The sequence below is a fragment of the Lytechinus pictus genome, chromosome 11, assembly GCF_037042905.1.
Source record: "Lytechinus pictus isolate F3 Inbred chromosome 11, Lp3.0, whole genome shotgun sequence".
Lineage (NCBI taxonomy): Eukaryota > Metazoa > Echinodermata > Echinoidea > Temnopleuroida > Toxopneustidae > Lytechinus > Lytechinus pictus.
The window spans coordinates 33,019,439-33,039,595 of record NC_087255.1 but is presented as its reverse complement, the minus strand read 5'-3'; the positions used below and the strand labels follow the sequence as shown (position 1 = coordinate 33,039,595).

Below are 20,157 nucleotides of genomic sequence, written 5' to 3'. Positions count from 1 at the left end.
TCCTGTTGGGTATGTGATTACTAATGGATATTGCACCATACCTGTGTACAAAATTATTTATTTCTATGGGGTGAATTTGTGTGTGCAGCCTTTGAAAGTGGGTACTTTCTTTTGCTGGCCAGTTTATGTCATATGTAAGTAGAATATAAACAATTTATCAGTATTTAGCGAAAATAAGCATGTTTTCTGTCAATAGACTGGTCTTTTTCCAAACAAAAATACAAATGCCTGACTTTGCTTGCAAGCACAAGTTTTGAAATTTTCAATATACTCAATATTTGCTGTTTCAAAATGTTTGGTTTGCTTTAACCACACCAGTACTTATTCTTTCTAGATATATGATAACTTCAAACCTAGATAGAAATTATTTTCTCTCAAAATAATTAGTCATTGCAACTGCTTGAGTTAACCTGTATAAGTAGTAGTACTATCTACATTATGGCTAATAATATAACTCGGTTGTACTTTACAATTTTACACGTAGTAATACATTGTATACTAATTCTTGTATGTAAATTAGAAAAAATTAGCTACATTGAGCTGCATGTTTGAATAGTGTTTACAAAACAACAATTTTATTCTATTAACATCCAACTGAGCACAACTCACCTTATTAAACCTGGCAATGATTTCTGATGTTACCATGGTAACCACAGAGTTTATGTCATTGCAGAAGCTTTCTGTAAACCTCATCCTTCGGTAGGAGTCTAGACGTTCACAGTCGGCAAGGTGTTGGGCCATACTCTTTACCTGAAGGAGAGATGGGGGATATCATGTTTGGTGTTCATGTTCATGTTGGTTTTTAAAACACAATCTAGATTGTCACCAACACCATAAGGGGTAATTTCAAGTTTGGTTTGGTGCTTGAAGCAGAAATTAGATCATCACCAACGCCTACACCGAAAGGGTGATTTCAAGTTTGGTATCGGTGTTGGAAACTCAAATTTAAATTCTAAACAACACCAACACCAAAAGGGGTGATATTTCAAGATTAGTTTTGGTGTTAAAAGCGCAATTTACATCGTTCCCAATGCCTATTAAAACAAAAAGGGGTGATTTTCACGTTTGGTTTTGGAAGTGCAATTTCGACTGCCTTCCCTGACTCCAACGCTTGAGTTTAAAACATGCAACAAATCACATCATTGATAGCTTAACACCTGGTAAGATTTCTCTAAGGACCTGCTCCATTTTCAGTTTGGTGCTGTGATGAAGTAAAACCGAAAAAACTTGTAAGTATATTTCAAAATTACTTCACTCAAACATAATCAACTTCAGAGGCAAAGGTTTATACTTACAATAAGTTCAAAGAAGAACCATGCATGACTGAATGCTTTTTCCTTGGCCTTGCCGTTAGATACCACAAACTGGAGTGTGAGTTCTTCATGTACCAGCTGTAAGATAAAAAGAAATAACAATAATTCTTGATAATTTAGAAGCGATATTACCCTGATCAGATTGATAAGATGTCGGTATCTTGCAATGATGGATTTGAAGCTTCTACCAATATATTTCTATAGAAGGCAAGGTTTCAAGATATTCATAGTCAACTACCTTCGGTCTAGTGATGGCAAGACACCAAGTATTACAAGGGGAATATCTGATTGATCACTTGGCTTAAGAAAGTCCAAAGGAGTGGGCAAAAGCTAAATAGGTTGGTAGAAGCTTGGAAATTTTATTATTTGATCATTTGAAATTGATGAGTTTTGTGTATTACAGATATTGTAGTAGAACATTGTAGCCCTGTGGATAAGTCTCCAGACTTTGGATTAATTTTCACCAGGTACTGTGCGATTGTGCAGATTTATTTCCTTTATCTTTTATTAAACAATCAATCAATTAAAATTTACTTCACTGTTCAATAAAAATACATGACAGGCGACTATCAAAATAGTAAAGATTCACACTTAGCAAAAGTAAATATACATTACTACATAACAGTAACACTTAAAGGGACATTACAAAACATATTATGTTCACAAAATAATTTCCATCATGAGGTGAAGTCCATAATATGTTACTGTATATCTTGAATTCTCTTTAAACAATTCTGCTAAGACTCTCACCTTTCTTGGCGGTACTCGTCCACCAAGTCCAATCACCGGAACATTTCCCATCCCCGTCCCGGACCGGTTTGGTGACCTTGCTGACCCTTGACGCTCACTGCCAAAGCGATTGTGAAGGATAGCATCCATGTCATCATCCGGGGAGGCGGGGATACTTAGGCTGGTGCTGGAGTTGCGCAAGGTGGTGCGGTGCTTGAAGTTGAGACTGTTGGACCGGGCCACTGTTCCATAGTTGCTGAAGTTCATGGATTGAGTGGGCGTAGGTGGGGAGAACCCTTGATAATTATAAAAGAGTGTGGAAATGCTTTAAATGTTGTAATACTACTTCAGTCATTGGCATGAATGGGTTAAAAGACTCAAATATGTTAATTTTTATGGGGAATTGACCCTATCAGGGTATGTGAGAACCTGAGGGTGTGACAAGACACCCTTGTCACACCCTCAACTCAAGTTCTAAAGCATTACATCAGGAACATTTTTATTACAGGCATGACAGTGCAATAGGTTATCTGGTGTCCAATGTTCAGCCTGCTGATGATCAAGATCAACTGTAATGTTATGTTGATATCCCAGGGTATATGATAAATGGAGGCACATTCCTGCCAGAATAGTAGCAACCCTTGAAATACCAGACATAGTTGTGAATAATATCAGGGAGGAATATCAACTCTAAGTGAGCGCACGCTCCCTTTCAAACCAAATATCAAAACAGCTAGGAAACGAAAAAACAAAAATCAATGTATCTCTTGTATCATATATTGAAGATAGGGATCTCACAAGTTCACTATTTAAAGTAAGGCTAAGAGGTCTAGGACTAGGTCTGGCAATGTTAGAATTGGTCTAGATTGGTTAACAAGGACTAGGTCAACAAGTTAAAGATGGATATAAAACCAATATATCAGACGTTTCCTTCGAAAGCATAGTGGGAATTATCAATCCTCGGTTGGACTGGCAATATTCAGGGAAAATAGTAATTGCCAGTCCAAACTAAAATAAATAATTTCCGCTTTACTTTCTCAAAGCCTGATATGGTTGTATATTATTATTTACATCATCAATCATTAATATTAACATCCTTATATCATTATTATTGCCCTTGTCATTATTAGTATTAGTAACATAATAATAATTATTATTTTCATCATTATCATCATCATCATCATCATCATCACCACCACCACCACCACCATCATCATCATCATCATCATTACCTTTGCCACCAGTACCAGCTACCGTACTGGTGGCGCCCTCAGCATCAGGAGGCCTGAAGACATAGTGAACAAAGGAAGCTAGGAGTGTGTTACGGCCATGGTTGTCCAATCGGTTATCAAGAAGGACATGAAGACGGTCAACAATCTCGGCAATCGTCTCAAAACATACCTGTCCCATGTTCACTATGCAGATGGAAGTAATAATAAGAAAGTATAAGTAATTAGAATCTTTCTCATAAATCTATTTAGCCCTATACCCAGGATATCTCAAGCTACATATATGTGTAGGCTGTATGGAAAAAGTGAAGTAATCTGAAATAAAATTGTGTTCAACAGGTTTAACAGGCAGTATATGTAAATGCAATCTATAATTCATTATTACAATTTTTACAATGAAAACATTCCTTGTATGAAGCACAACTGCCTTACAATAAATAATTATTTATGGAAAGAGCACTTTCTTAGCAAAAGAAGGTTGTTACTTGATATCAAATTTCTAAAATGAAGCTTTTTCTGAGCTGTTATAAAAACAAATTGAATTTTGAAATACAAGGGTTTAATACCCAGCAATGACATGGACATCACTATGATTGACACTATATGTAAAAGACAAGATTATCATTTTTGGTCCATACTGACCTATGTGACCATTGATGATAGGTGCATTGACCATCATGAGAATGAGTTTATCCAGGAGGATATGAAGGAACTTGACAAGTGGTTCAGCCACAGATTGACCAAGGTTGACCGTACTATTTATCAGCTCCAACTCCATGTTTTGATCCCCGATGGATCTAGGGATGCTACCTTGCTCTACGGCATGACATAGGTGAAGGAACCTATCCACATACTCATCCTGTATTGGGGTAAGTGAGAAAGAATATATTTGGCCTCATTAAGAAACTAACATTGTACATGTAGAGCATGAGGTCAAAAGGCTGGATGGATTGAGAATTCACTTGTCAAATTTGAGAGCAAGGAAAAAAAAACACATCGGCCTAATCTAGAAACTAAGATAAATATAGGGGCCGTGGTTGAATTTGTTTGGTTTTATTACAAATGAATAAAAATCCACCACAAGGGGATATAGTTTGATAATTTCTTTTAAACAATATGTAAAGGAAGCTCTAAAGCATGTGTGGATAGTTTAGTATTTGATGGTTGAGGGAAGGGGGGGAGTTAAAACTTCACATTCTATCCTATGGCCGGACTATGTCCTAATTCATCCTGGAAACAATGCAAGTTTTTAATCAGTTTAAACATTTTCTGAAACCAGTTTACCTAAAAGCAGTAAGCATGTATACCTAAAATTCAAATTGTTTTCATCGTTCTTTGTAGTTTTCCATTATCATAAGAATTTTAATAATGTCGTCGTTTTACTATTCATTGAATTTTTACACAATTGTGAATAAGGTATTTATTTATATTCATTTTATGTTTCTTTGTATTTTGATCATGTGCAATATCAATATTTATCTACCAATTTCAATACAGGAGCATTCTTTATTAAATGTTGTAATATTCAATTAAAATATTTTACTTAATATATTCCCAATTGCATATTTTGTTTAATCACTAAATTAGTACGATTTATAATTGATTACGATTAATCATGAATGATATTAATTTGATCACAATTTGAGTAGAGATTGCATGACTTTAGTTTGATTTTATTTTTACCATATATTAACCCAGATCATTCAATTTTATTTTAAACCTGTGCAATATCAATCTACAAACAACCAATTTCAAAATACAAGCATTCTTGTATAATAATATTCAATTTTAATAACTTTCTAGTAATATCATACTTCCTAGATTGCATTGTTATTCCCAGTGAATACACTTTCTCATTAATAATTGTTCAAAAAAGTACTACTTCCAATTGTGCATGCATGTAACTATTTCATTTACTATTTATTTCTCAAACCAAATGTTTAATTGTATTATTTATTTTATCTTGTACATACATTGTAACCATTGCAATTCAGTCTTTGGACAGCGAGAATGGATATTTTCGATAAAATCCTTCAATCAATCAATCAATTTCAGAACCACAATGGTTAAAATATCTTTTTGATATGGTCAGTATACTACACTGTTCTGTATTAAGCTTCAAGGATGTCCCAAATATACCTCCAATGCAAAATATCTGCAAATGGGCACTTTCTCTATGTACAATAAAAAAAATGATTTAGCTTACCTGAGGGTGTACAGATGATACAGCCTTCAGGGTCACACCGAACAACTGCTTGTGACCATCAACCCACTTCATTCCTGGTAGCTGCACCTGATAGGGTCAATGAGAACACACAACACCATTTATAATAGGTGGGATAGTGGGATAGGATGTTAGTTTCTTCAAAGGGGGCATGGGTTAATATGATGATGAAATACATCTCAATCAAATGATTGGTTGTGTGTTCACATGTGACCAGGGATCTAGACTGATGAACAAGTAAATGTAATGATGACCGGTGAAAAGCAATCCTTAGTGAAGTATTTTAACAAAACATGGTTTTAAAATTTTGATATTGAGGAATTAATCAAATATCAAGAATCCATATCACAAACACAGTGCTCATTCATGCATATTCCATGGTAGATACTCCTTGTACCATTCGTTCCCCAAATTTCAGCCAAATTCATATTTTTCACAATCCTGTTATTCACATCTAAAAAATAACTGGGCCCTGTAACATAATTTGGGACTTATTTTCATGATTGATCAAACACAGTAATCAATGCAACCAATTATAGACATTAGTCCAATCTAAGTCAAATTCATAACTTTCTATCCCCCACAAAGCACCAAAATGTCTTTATCTCAAAATTTGTTTTTCCTCTTGGGAGAGTATTCATCATAACAATGAGAAAATATAGTGTCATGGCTGACGAGAGTGGTGGTATTATTCCTACTTATTGGGTTTGGAGTTCTGGGAGGGCCTTGTAATTTGATTTTGAAGATTTCAGTGTTTTTTTTATTAACAATCTCCTTGTGAGTTTGTTCCAGTAGGATACTGTGTCAGGGAAGAACGAGATTGCCAGCTGTGTTGTGAAGATGAAGGTAGAGTTATATGGATTCCAAAATATTGGTAACTCCTGAACTCTCTAAGTTGTTTGCCTCTTTCCTCATTCCTCTTTCTGAATGAAACTATATCTCTAATTTTACTGCTTCTAAGCTATAATAGACAACCAAATTATGATAAAGATATTACTCCATAGTAGTCAGTTAAGATTATGTACTGGAAATGACTGAGAGTAGACATTTTCAATTATTTCCAGTACATGATTTATAACTGACTAATACTTTTAAGTTTACTGGATGAATCATAATATTCATGGATTCGTGATACCTCCATAATAACTACCAGAAGGCAATACTCGGGAGTTTCATGCTGCAACAAATATTTCAAAATACAAATTCTACATCAAACATTTCTTTTTCCTGTTAAAGACATGAGGCAAACTATAAATAACCAATTTGAAATATATATTTTTAACCTATTTCTAAAATACATTATACTAAGGTAAGCCTTCACCGGAATGTAGGGACAGTTAATTTCTGGTTACCAGTAAATAAGAAACAAAAAATGTGTTTTGTTCCATTATCTTTCATTAATTCACTGAATTTATCTTTGCTAAACACAATTTCATGTTAATGCTGTGTAAATTTTCTATGACAAAAATGGAATTTCCATTTGAGATTACGAATGGAATGGAATTACAGGTTTTCAGAAACAGAATTTAAGACAATTTTTCAAAACCGAAAATCATTGTTCCTAGAAGTGATCTGGCTTATTCATTAGATCAGCAATAGCAGGCTAGAGGGCAAACTACATCCTGGTGGAGACACCCCTATTGAATATAATGGTTACAGAGCATGCCACAACGATGAATGTTTATTTAAAGGAGGTACACTTAGGCAACTAACCAAAACAAAATGAGTGTTGCCTCTTTTCCGCAGGAATCCTGCAAGCATCTCTTCATCAGCAATCCTCACATTTCATCATCGAAAATAGAAATTTGACGTGTCCAAAGATGCCCCCGCTTAACGCGATCAGAAATTCATTCAATATGATTGAACTTAATATCGTGCAGAAACCAATATGCATATATACATGTATAATGAACAAATTTAGACCTTTGAACCAACTCGCATATATAATGAGCTGTGACCTTTGACCTGCAAACTCCGAATTCGAACTTAGTCTGTATTTTGGTGTCATCTACCTACGCACCAAAATTTTTTTAATTCATTAAATATTTTTCAAGTTATTGTGCAGAAACCAAGTGGGAGGACGGACGGACGGACAGGTGCAAGGCTTAATGCCTCCTTTCAGACTTTGTTTGCGGGGGCATAAAAACAAACAGGGCTGTGGGAAAGACACAGCAAGATTGCAAGAACCCTGATATAAAGGCATTCCAACAGTCCCCATTGTTTTGGCTAAAGATAAAATGTGAGGATTAGCGATGAAAAGGCACTTGCAGGATTCGTGCAGGAAAGATGCGGCTCTGACTTTTTGTAAGGTGCATAATATATCCTGTATATATTTCAGTATAAAGAGTGAACAATAAAGTCTCATTTACTCAAGCATTAAATGAACAAATATGTATTTTACATTGATGATGAAGGAAGACTATATTTAAGCAAGTGCATAACATGGGGTCACAAAGACTATAGATTATACTACACTTTATATCATGGGCTGATTGGTGATACACGTAGATCCACATGGCTGGCTAGGGTACAGTATGGTATACATATATATGTCATGAAATTGCTTTAGATTATAAAGCAATGTCAAGATTCACTGTAAGTACTTACATCGTATGCCTGAGAAGCATAATATATTACATTAGGATCCAATGGTTAAAGCATATGAAGGAATTCAAGGGAATATAAATGATGTGTATTGATTAAAGTGGCAACGCATTTTATGCTAATAATCATTTTCCACCAATATGTAGATGTAATACAAAACAAATATAGCAGAAAATATAAGTCCCCTCTCAATTAAAATGGCGTAAAAAACTTTTCAACAAAAATGCATTGAGCAAAATAACTTGACAGCAGAGTTTAAAACTTATTGACTAATTTTTGGGTAAATGAAATTGATCCTTTAAGTCATGCATGAGTGAACACATATTAGAACAAAAAATAGAACTTACCAAAGTTCATAGAAGACATTTTATTATATCCCATATCATGAATATATTTAGCAGTCCTTGCCACATACTTTAAAGTGCAGTAACTCAACCACGACATTAGAATGATTTAAACATAAGATAACTGACAACATATTATGGTAGCAAATTCTGTTTGTCAATCTGGAAAGATAAAGTAATTCCAAATTCAGCAGGGTTGGATATTAGACATTTAACGCGAAATTTGATTCATCAACCCATACAAAACAATCGTCTGAAAACGTGCAACTGGGTCTAATAATAAACAAGTAAAGCACCTAACATTGAAAAAAAAGGATTTGAAAACAATGAATTATAAAAAAAACTCTTGTGTCTTCTGAAAAATGACTAATTTGCCTTTATTAAAAACTCACTATGTACCCAGCAGATTAATGTTGTTTTTAAACAAAAGTTGGTCAATACAAAATATGAAAACACTCTGACCAAGTTGCTTTTGCTCGTTTTATAAAAAAAAAGTTAATACCAATATGATTTGGGGGTAATTCACTTTCGCATGTCTAGTTTTGATGATCTCTAGAGAAACATTTGACTGAGTATATGAGAGTATAATGTTTTTCCTCTGATTTTACATATACTGCAATACATGCATTACATTATTAGAAAATAGTAGACATTTGTAGAGCAGATACATCCACCATGCAATTTAAAACCCTTTGCTATCCAAGTCCTGCTAGAGTGCCTGCCTTGCACAACCAATTTCAGAGTTCAATACATTTGATTTAATACATGTAAATTCATTCATTCCATAGTATGGGTCGAGAGTGGCAAATGTAGAATAATGCCTAGGTAAAGAACAAAGCAACCATGCACCATTTTGAGCAATAATGCTTGCTGAATCAAAGCTAAACTGTTATTATGTACACTGTATCATGTATTTTGTAAATTCCATAGTATGTAAAACTACAATGATCAAAGCTGACCAAATGCTAAATGGGATATGAATTGAGATTATTCTGTAAATGGACCTTAACATACCCAAAACATTTTAATCATATGATTTCACAGACATGAAGCAGTTTGTGTTATTATTATCATGGGTTGATACAGATTTATGAAGAATCTCATTTTGTCTATATTTTCACAGATGAAATTATCCACTGAATGATGATATTCTTGTGCTATATGTATTAATATGGTGTCTAGGGTACTGAGTATCTGTGTGTGTCTGCTCACAGTGAATGGTTCAGATATCAATGAAACACTGCAATTGCAAAACATGGTCTAAATTGGAACTGAGCACCAAATAAATGATGGAAAATGCATGTTATATGTCCCACTCTAAATGTGCATGGATTATGCAATACATATGAACCACTCAAAAAGTGTCTGTCACAATAAGACGTCTTACTAACTTGGTCATTGGACGAAGCCTTTTTCTAGAGAACGAAAGAAACGCATCAAAAACAAAAACCAAATGATACAAAAGAATAAACAGAAAATTGAAAGGACACTGACAGTAATAATAATGAGGAAATGTAATTTCCCTTGAAGCCATAGATCATAAGAAAAGGAAAGAAACAAAACAAACAGAATAAAAAAAGTTAAAAATACAAGCTGCACCCTGCCCTGTGAAATATTTGCTCAGCGCCTGACGTAGAGGATTCAAGAACAGGGCTCCGTAACACAAAGGTTTGCGATGGATTGCAAATATGAAAGAACCGCACTGATTGGTCCCTGGTCAGTATTTTAAACCCAATGCGTGTGTAACATTGATATTGATTGGTCAGTTCATTTAGCAATTGATCGCTAATCTTTGTGTTACGGAGTCCAGGAGCAATGTATTGTCAAATGACAAAGAACATCTACGATATCTTTGTAGGAAATAGGTGAACCGGAACAGCAGTTTTGTTCTAAATCCAGAGCTAACAAAAAATTGCAAGTGTAACGTTTACCCTGAATCAAGGACTGAACTGCTGTCTTGGTTCAATAATTTTCAAAAAAATACTTCTTCTTGAATTCTCATTGAGCAAAAACTCCACATTATCATGGTCCTATAATACAAAGCTTACTGCCTGATCATAAGATCAATTTTCATTCTTGATTGCATTGATAGTCAGTGTAATCAATCATTCAGTGGATCACTATGGTTCAGGTTACATACTACAGGAACAATTTACTATAGAAGTAGTATTAGAAAGTTTATGAGCTCAATCAGTATGGAACAACCCTTAAAAGATGTGAAATAAAGTAGTAAAATGTTGGTAAGTAAATTTTAAAAAAATGTTAATCTCATGCAATCTATCAAGTTTATAATCCTCAGTTTATTTCCTTATCAACATGAAGACTAGGAAGGTTTTTTCAGGTATCAACAAGACAATTCAAATTGGGTATGACATGATCCGTTTGTAATCTGATTTTTTTATAATAATGCTATATTATTTAATATGATCATTTCAACCTTTAAAGTCATAATGATTAAAGGTCTGAGGTGCAATTCAAACACTACTACAGTCTTTTCACACTCCCAGCAGTAGACGAATAGTGAAAACCATATCTTTTATAAAACTTTAACATATTTGGAGGGGAAAAACAGACTAAAAATACTGGGAAAAGGGCAACATCTGGCGATTGTGAGTATCAAAGACAATTTTCAAAAGGAATGAAAAGACTAAGTGTACTTACATCGGGGGAGAGCATGAAGTAATTTGATGGCGGTTTCTCTAATGACACTGGAAGGTTGTAATCACCAGTTTGGAGTCGACCATCTCGCAACAAAGGAAGCCACTATACATGGTTGAAAAGAAAATCAGTTTACAATAACATGGCTATTGTAGCCAAATAGTGATAGACTACTACTACTCCTAATACTCCTCCTACTACTAGTACTACTCCTACTACTCCTACCAGAAGCAGATCTAGAGGGGGGGGTTTGGGGGGGTTGCAACCCCAAAAAAAAAAAAATCCGGGGACCATTTTTTTAAATCTTATCTTTTTTTTTAAACTTGTAATTTTATTTTATTCTATTTCTATGTATTTATTTCATTTATTATTATTATTATTATTATTATTATTATTATTATTATTTCTTTTTGGGGGAGGGGGGGGGGTTGGGCGAACAAATGTCACAGAGTCCCTTGCCCCCCCCCCCCCCCCCCATCAGCTTTTTTGAGGACACGGGCCACCGCCGAAGTGACAAGCTAGGCCAGCGTTGCCGATTCTCATCCCCAAAATCCCCACATTAAAAAAAAAATTGGGGGATTGTTGAAGTCTTTGACGAGATGGGTGGAGCACCATGACTGCCTGGAAACCCTGGTGCTTCTGTACAAATACATTGTCACCTGCTTGCACTCCATGGTGACACCAGGTCTTTATCCACTGCTGACAACTGCACCTGAAGAAAGTGGAGAAGATGAGAACTATGAAGACTGGGACTGGGACAGAGAAACCCTGGTAAAAGCAGAGGGCCTGAGATGTTCCCTTACCAGTGGAACTCATATCAGCGCACTGGTGGTTCTCAAAAATGGACTGCAACCGGTAAAGGCACTAAGTGTCAAACTTCAGAAGAGAGACAGTGACATATTTAAGGCGTATGGTCACATTGACTTTGTCACCAAGGAAATCCAAAGCATGCGCGTGAACATCGATGAAGTGTGGGATGAATGGTTCATTGAGTCTTGTGCAATTGCAGAGGACGTTGGGAGTAGCATGGAAACTCCAAGAACGACCAATGTGCAGAGAAATCGAGCTAATGTTCCTGCTGATACACCAAGGTGAATACTATACCAGTATGTCATTGATATTTTCTCATTTTTTTTATTTTGTGCATTCTTGAGACAATGTGCAATACTAAGGAACAATACCTACTGACTTTAATGACTCATTATCAGTAATCTAGCCAATAAGATGGGAGCCTAATGTTCGGAGGGGTCATCTTTTGCTAAAAATAACCATCTTTGTTTTCTATAATTCTATTATTTGTACAGCTTGTCATTATTTTCTAGTTGATAAAGGATATATAACAAGTAGCTCCATGTCAGTCACTAAAGAAATGGGGGATCTACCCCTTCCTCAGTATGCGGAATTATTCTCCTTGGGCATGGATAGTTTCTACCAGTTTTTGAGTAACACGGAAATAGTATTTCTTTTTAATTAAAGTTATCTTCAACAATCTCCAGTACAGTTCCAAATGCAAGTATATGTTCTGCAAAGATAGTATATTCCAATGATGACAATATATTGTCATTTGTTCTCTTTGGTTATAGCACATATTTCAAGAGAGCGATAGCTGTGCCCTTTCTGGATAGCTTCAGCCAAGGTCTGACAGAAAGATTCTCCCCAGAAAACCGATGCATGAGGTCCATTATGGGACTTCTTCCAAGCGTACTCCTGACTAACGCAGAGGCTCTTGACGAACAGATGCAGGAGCTGATGTTCTGGGAAGCAGATCTTCCTTCACCAGGTAACTTAAAGGTACCATTTTCTCCCAGTTTTCTTATTCTTATGACCTTCAATATTGGGTGGGGGATGATTTTATGGGTCATGAAGGGGGGGGGAGGATATATCCCCCATCCCCCCGGGATCATCGACACCCACCATGTAGAAAACAGTTGTATACTTATGTTGGCACTTGAATGTACTCAATATTAATAATTGTTTGACACCAAGAGACAGCACTGTGATATTTAATATATTTATGTTTCAGGCAGAGATCCAGAGCTGGACAAGATTTTTTCAAAACATGGACAAAGCTCAGCTTCCTGAGAACTTGGTTGACTGCCTGGGACATGCTGATGAGGACTTTTTTCCTAACATCAGGACGCTGATCATTCTGGGCTGCACGTCTCCAGTCACCAGCTGCGAGGCTGAACGTTCTTTTTCGGCACTCAGAAGAGTAAAGACATATCTTCGATCTACTATGGGGGAAGAGAAGCTTGCTGGACTCACCCTCATGGCTATCCACTACCAGGCAACCCTGCAGCTAAGTTCCAGCAAAATAGTTCAGGGATTTGTACAGAAACATCCAAGGCGTCTCTTCTGCCAGTCCATCATATTTGACTGAGATTTGCCAGTGAGTATCAGTGACAAGCTGTTCATAATAAAAGTATTAGGCTAACAGTGCTTATTCCAAGGTCCCCAATTCTTTGTATCTGTGTTGTTAACTGGCCTTACATTGCAGGAAAATGCAACTTAATTTTACAAATTTTCATGGGGGTTAATTTGGCAACGACCTCTATATCAAAAAGAGTGGTGTTTTAGATGCAAGAAAACGCCATTTTCACACACAGATTTTCAAAAATTTTCCCTACTGTGGGAGGGGGGACACCCCCCTCCCACAACCTCCCCCCTCGCTCGCTCCGCTCGCTTGGACTCGGTCGCTACGCTCCCTCGCATACCACCCCAACCCCCCCCTTTATAAAAAGCTAGATCCGCCCCTGCCTACTACTACTTCTACTCCTACATCTACTAACTACTACTACTAATAATAATAAAAATAGTAATAATAATTATGATAACAATAATAATAATAATGTCATATTTTACCCAGGGTAGCCACTTCAGTTCCGAGTCTTTTCTCCCAGCGGGCCCTGCTTAACATGATTGTGTTATTATTACCCTGGCTTTAGCACTAGCACTTTAGCACCACTAGCTCGCTTCACAGACCAGTGCCCCATTATTGTAAAAAAAAAAAAAAACAGTCCCTCTAAAACTGGTCATATATTATTAACCAAACTCAAGTTTTATATCAAAAAGTTTAATGACCGACTAGTTCAAATAATAAATAATGTATTGTATGCCATGCAATACCATACAAATTTGTATGCCATGCATGGCATAATACCTTATTAATATACCCATCTGAATGGTGCGAGCCTTTGTCCACACGGCGTTTGTACACAAAATGTTATGAAAAATAATAGGAATGTCAAATAAAATCAAATAAAATCAAATCAAATAATTCTCATTGATGCTCCAGTCACATTTCCTCCCCAGTGCCTGCAAGGTGAGTAAAAAACAGCAGTTTTATAGATTTCTATACAATACAAACAGAAAGAAAGCTGGTACAAAAATGATAAAAACGGCTGCTTACGACTCGCCGTACAGCCATCGTAAGGGAAATGTGACTGCGCCATAAGATATAAACTCACTGAATAACCAATAGGAGTCTCGACAGGGGTAACGTCCTGTTTGCGTTGGCATGAGATATGGTAGAACGTGAAGAGAATATGATGCTGATCTCTGAGGTCTGCTGGCAAACGGATCTTGATCTCTTCATAGAAGTCAGGTGACTTGTTGTGGTAGCACACAGAGGTGTAGGCCTGACGACCGTACTCTGGGCTGCTGGACTTGCCATAGATACACTGCCATGATTGAATCAAAAACTAGGTTTTATTGTTTGAACAGATAATGCTGCCCCGTATTCTCTGGATTGAATTTGAATTATATTCAAGTGATTTAAAAATGAATTGTCATATCAAACACAAACTGAAAACATGTTTAATAGAAGAAAAAATTATGAAAGATATCTTACATACATGTAACTTACAAAAAACAAACATGATATTTTATGACAGGAATCATAGACAAGTCTTTCAAAACATTGTTGACTAGAAATCGAAACACAAATAACTTCAATATCAGCTTCACAGCATCAATAGCATCATAATGATTACCATGGAAGATAAATGAGATAGGAACCATCATCATCATCATTATCATCACCAGGGGTGTGAGTGGTCACAGATAAAAAGATCTGAAAAAGCTGGAGTGTTGAAAAAGTCTGAAATAGAAAGGGCTCCCATAGTTTTTGTACAGAGGAAAGCCCAAAATAAGCTGAAATTAAGCTGAAAATCAAAACAAAAAAATCTGAAATCAGCTTTTTTTTTCTCTCACACCCCTGCATCACCACCACCGGCACCCCTGGCACCACCACAACCATTACCACCACCAACATCGTCACCACCACCACCATCACCACCACAACCACCACACCACTACCACCACCACTATCACCTTCATTATCATATACTACCATCAGCAGCAGCAACATCATCATCATAATCAAAGTGTTTGTTTTGTAAATCACCATCAAATGCACAATTCTTTAGACTAAAAAGACCTCAATACATACCTCAATTCCACTTCCAAAGTCATCTCCTGCTAGGAACTGAATCTTGACGGTAATGTTCCTAGCTGAACCACCGCGGTTAGAAAAGTTCAAAGAGCGAGGGTACAGGTACAAGATGTTCCTGGTAAGACAATAAAGGAACATAGGTATTAGGGCTGCACAACATGATGATAACATCTAAATATTGTGACATTGAAAATTCAATATCAATAGATGAGATGTGGTTAATGAGACATCGCTTCTAATGATTTCACAAACAATTGGCGTTTTTAGTGTTTTAGACAAGAAATCTTCTTTCAACTGCTACAAACCCACAAATTTTCCAATTCAACAGAGTTCAAGGGCAAGAGTCATTAAAATATTTTTCCCTCTTCAAAACATCAGATAGGACTTTAAAGTATTGCAGGCTCCAAAATCAATTCACAATTCTCGCTACCCCAAATAGGAACAACAATCTCATAATGCGCGAGACGAGATAATTTTCACTCCGTCGGGTCGTCATCACCACTTCAGGTTCAGAGTCATGCTCGCGCGAGGTTCGCGATACTGAGTTTTCCACCACCCTGAAATCGATGCCAATCAGCGTAATATGTACAGATTATAATACTTTTTATTTAATTTGGTCAGTTTTGATTCCATTTGAATTATAAATAAAAATAAAAAATATATTTCACGTGAAAATAATTTTTATTCATGTTTTTATTTGGTTATAAAAAAAGTAAACAAAAAATGAATATCTTAAAATTTTGCATTTAGCGACCGGCCTGACATCACGATCGTATTCGACTAGACGCTAAATATATACAGCATTCATTCCGTTAAATTTTTCGTCGACCACAAAATGGATAAAAAATCAGTTTCGGAACTTTAAAAAATCTTAACTGACAGAGGAATACCGTGCAATGGAAAGCGTCAGGCAGAATTATTGACTTTAGCAGAAAAGGCCGTTAAACTGGATCGTGAAAGAGAGGGTTGTGATCACAAACTTTCCGAGCGAAAGCGACGTTGTGTTGTTGTGCATGACGGCACTGTTGATCTGAATGGCAAAACAGTGCATTGGACTTCTGAACAGGAAGTTGTAATACCGAAAAGCTATCCCATAATGCAATGCGCGTTACAGGGATTTTCCCGGATCTCGGCGAAATCGCTATTTGGGGTAGCGAGAATTAACTGCACACATCCGATCAAAGCTTATCATATGAGGATCTGCGCGAGAAATTATGATGAAACCATGCTGGAAAAAAAATATGGGTTCATATTTCATTCTCATTGTCAATTCATACAGGAAAAGCTGTCATTTTTTCATTCATTAATACAAATCCTGTTATCTTGTTTATTTCCCTTTAAAATGTCACCCCCCAACCAAAAAAAAAAAAAGATTGATAAAAACTGACCTATAAACACTGTGTGGCACGTACACCTCTCTGGCAGGAAACTCTTGAATCTCTTTAGTGGGCCTCGTCCTGTTGTCTGGGAATGGTTTGACCTGGTAAAGGTCAGGAGTCAAACAGTAGGCGGGGTGGTCTGTTACTGGAGATATATCAAGCTTGAGAGAACCTGAAAAGAAAAGTAAGACACATTTACTGAGTTCAGGTCAGGAGTCAATCGATGAGCACGGCGGTCTATTACTGGGGATATATCAAGCTTGAGAGAACCTGAAAAGAAAAGACACATTTACTGAGGTCAAATGTCAAGTTATTTTCAGGTCAGGGGTCAAACAGTAGGCAGGGTGGGGATATATCAAGGCTGAAGCACAAAGTGGTGCTACTTGTCTCACCAAACCTGAACACTGACACTGACTTTTCTCACATCATTCCTGAACAAAGCTTCATCAGGGATGCCACTAGGTGTCCTCCAAAAATACTGAAACTTATCGCGGGCCGGGACAGTGTCCAAGAAAGAAAAAAATATAGGGGGGTCCACCTTAAATTTTGGAATGGACACAGGTAAAAAATTGGACAAGCAAAAAAAAAAAAAAAATAGGAGGGGGGGTCCGCCCCCACCTCAAATTTAGGGGAGGGGGAGAGGACCAAGTGGCTACTTACCTTGTTGTGATCGATGACTTTGAAGTCAATTAGGTTTGAAAAACTGACGGTAATTAGTTGTGTGTTTCTCATAGAACGCTAGACCAAAAGCTTCAGTCTCTGTATTTTGGTTGTTCAGCTGAACCGCGTTGGCTCCACTCACCAATACATAGACTGAAGAGTTGTTGGCCCGTACATAAAGACAACGTATCAGCTAACCCAGGGAGCTCCGGCCCGCAAAGCGGGGCGGAGCTCCCTGGGTTCCGTATCAGCATGCAGCAGTAACGTTAGATCTAACATTCGGCGGAAACCCGATTTTCGGATCGTTTTTGGTACATAAAATGTCACATTATAAAAAAATAATTACATCCAAACTTACGAGAAAATATATAAATTCAGAAACATCGTACCTTAGACCGCAGTTACCGCTAATTCCTTTCAAATGATGATCAAAACTTAGTCATCCTCGATTCCTTCGTTGGTCATCGTAAGTTGCCATCTTGGATGACGTCATCATCTTTACAGACGTATCTACCAGTCGCTATTATACCGTGCCGCTGCTTTGCGCTTGTCTATGTGCGTGCGTTCGGAACTTGTCGCTCGCATTGATTGGCCAGGATTTATTCTAATCGGAAAGCCTCGATAAAAGCATAACTCAACGAACGTAGTGGGTAGTGCGTGCGTTTATAATAGAAAATATCTCTCACTCAGTCGAACGACATGCATGTGAGAGGGGGAAAAAGGAGGACTTTCCGTTTTTTTAATACACAGAAAACAGGAAAAGTCGGAAATACGGAAATAAGACAGATAGCAGGGAAAAAGCCAGTATAAAGACGAAAAAGTGGCATCCCTGCTTCATACAACAAGGGGCTCATTAAATTATTTGATCAATTACTTACCTCTGATACACTTAAGTCTCTTCAGGACAGTAGTGGGTCTCTTCAGATCTGCTAGAAACTTGTACAGATCTACATCACTCAGCTTATCCCCTTCCTGCAAAAGATACATAAAAGGATTTTTCTTTTCAAATATTTAATATTCTAAGTACCATTCAACCTAATACCTGAATGAAGCCAACCCATTACTATATTACTTGGCTAAGAAATTTTCTTTAACCGCATTACTTAAAGTTAAACGAAAAAGTTGTAGTAGAAATGGAAATAACCATTATGAGCATTCAAATTCTATCCATGTAAAAATAGTCCACTGCAAAAGATTTCTCAACATAAGACATCACATTCAAAATGTTACAAAACAGCTGAAACTGTCAGGTCGACAATTTAGGTGTAGTCCTATACATGCTGATCTGTGTGCTGGAAAGGTGACCATCTGAAACATGAAGTTCATTTGTTATCATTTTGTTAATTCCAATGCTTTGCACTTTCAAAGCTATGATGATGGCATCGGGACAAATTCATCCTCATGAAGACCCAAATCACCCCTAAATTTCTCCAAATGGATTGCTTTGGGGTGACCATAATTTCTAGAGTCACCCCAAAGATCTGCTACAAACTCACCATTTTTTTTTTTTAAAGACAATATTCAACATCTCTATAATCAATATTTTACAAATGGCAGAATGATTATATTTGCATTAACTACATAATTGCAAAAAGGTAGCCCCAAATATTCAGTAATCACCCCGATGTGGAGAGAATATCCCCCAAGAATTAAACCTCCCACCCTGAGCCATTTCAACACAAATCAAGTGAAAAAGAAATGAAATGAAATGGAATCTAACCTGTTTGAAGAAGCTTGACACAGTGATGGTAACAGGATGAAATGTCTCTAGGTTGCTGATATCATCCTCTACCTTGTAGAAGCTTCTTCTCTCAGATCCATTTCGCTTCAAAGAAGAAGAGCTTGTCTCACCTCGTCGGGGAAGGGAGCCGTATTGACCCGGTTCACCTACAGTGCTCTTTTTACGTCCAATCTCCAAACTATTCGACTTTTTATCTATGATGAAAGTAATATCAAAGTTGTAGAGAAAAATCATGATTATTTAAAGGACAAGTCCACCCCAACCATTAGTTGATTTGAATAAAAAGAGAAAAATCCAACAAGCACAACACTGAAAATTTCATCAAAATAGGATGTAAAATAGGAAAGTTATGGCATTTTAAAGTTTCGCTTAATTTCACAAAACAGTTATATGCACATCATGGTCGGTATGTAAATGAGAAGACTGATGACGTCATCCACTCACTATTTCTTTTGTATTTCATTAAATGAAATATGAAATATTCTAATTTTCTCCTCATTGTCAAGTGAAACAAAGATTAATTCCTCCCTGAACACATGGAATTAGCATTGTTTTAATACTATATGGTTCAGTCAAGTTGGTCCTTATTGTCAAATCTGTAAAAAATTAAATATTGTATAATTCAAACAATAAAAAACAAAAGAAATAGTGAGTGATGGACATCATCGACTGACTCATTTGCATGTCACTGAGATGTGCATATAACTGTTTTGTGAAAAATAAGCGAAACTTTAATTTTTACATTCCGATTTTGATGAAATTTTTTGCGTTTTGCTAGTTTGATTTTTCTCTATTCATTCAAATCATCATTTTTCTGGGGTGG

The 20,157-nt window shown here is 36.5% G+C and overlaps 1 protein-coding gene across 2 annotated transcripts in view; it reads right to left on the bottom strand.

The window, feature by feature from the left end:
* Window positions 1-20,157, bottom strand: part of LOC129271211 (dedicator of cytokinesis protein 7-like) — a 66,631-nt gene that overhangs the window by 26,576 nt on the left and 19,898 nt on the right. Inside the window, exons 10-22 of one of the 2 annotated variants that reach the window (XM_064106380.1) lie at window positions 19,314-19,528; window positions 18,472-18,565; window positions 16,943-17,105; window positions 15,552-15,669; window positions 14,569-14,781; window positions 11,105-11,206; window positions 9,835-9,858; window positions 5,478-5,564; window positions 3,914-4,130; window positions 3,275-3,457; window positions 2,064-2,338; window positions 1,296-1,391; window positions 610-750 (exon numbers count right to left, since the gene is read on the bottom strand). In XM_064106380.1, the coding sequence (XP_063962450.1) occupies window positions 610-750; window positions 1,296-1,391; window positions 2,064-2,338; window positions 3,275-3,457; window positions 3,914-4,130; window positions 5,478-5,564; window positions 9,835-9,858; window positions 11,105-11,206; window positions 14,569-14,781; window positions 15,552-15,669; window positions 16,943-17,105; window positions 18,472-18,565; window positions 19,314-19,528 (1,928 nt within the window). The remainder of the gene's footprint in view (window positions 1-609; window positions 751-1,295; window positions 1,392-2,063; window positions 2,339-3,274; window positions 3,458-3,913; window positions 4,131-5,477; window positions 5,565-9,834; window positions 9,859-11,104; window positions 11,207-14,568; window positions 14,782-15,551; window positions 15,670-16,942; window positions 17,106-18,471; window positions 18,566-19,313; window positions 19,529-20,157) is intronic. The other variant, XM_064106381.1, reaches the window with a different exon arrangement.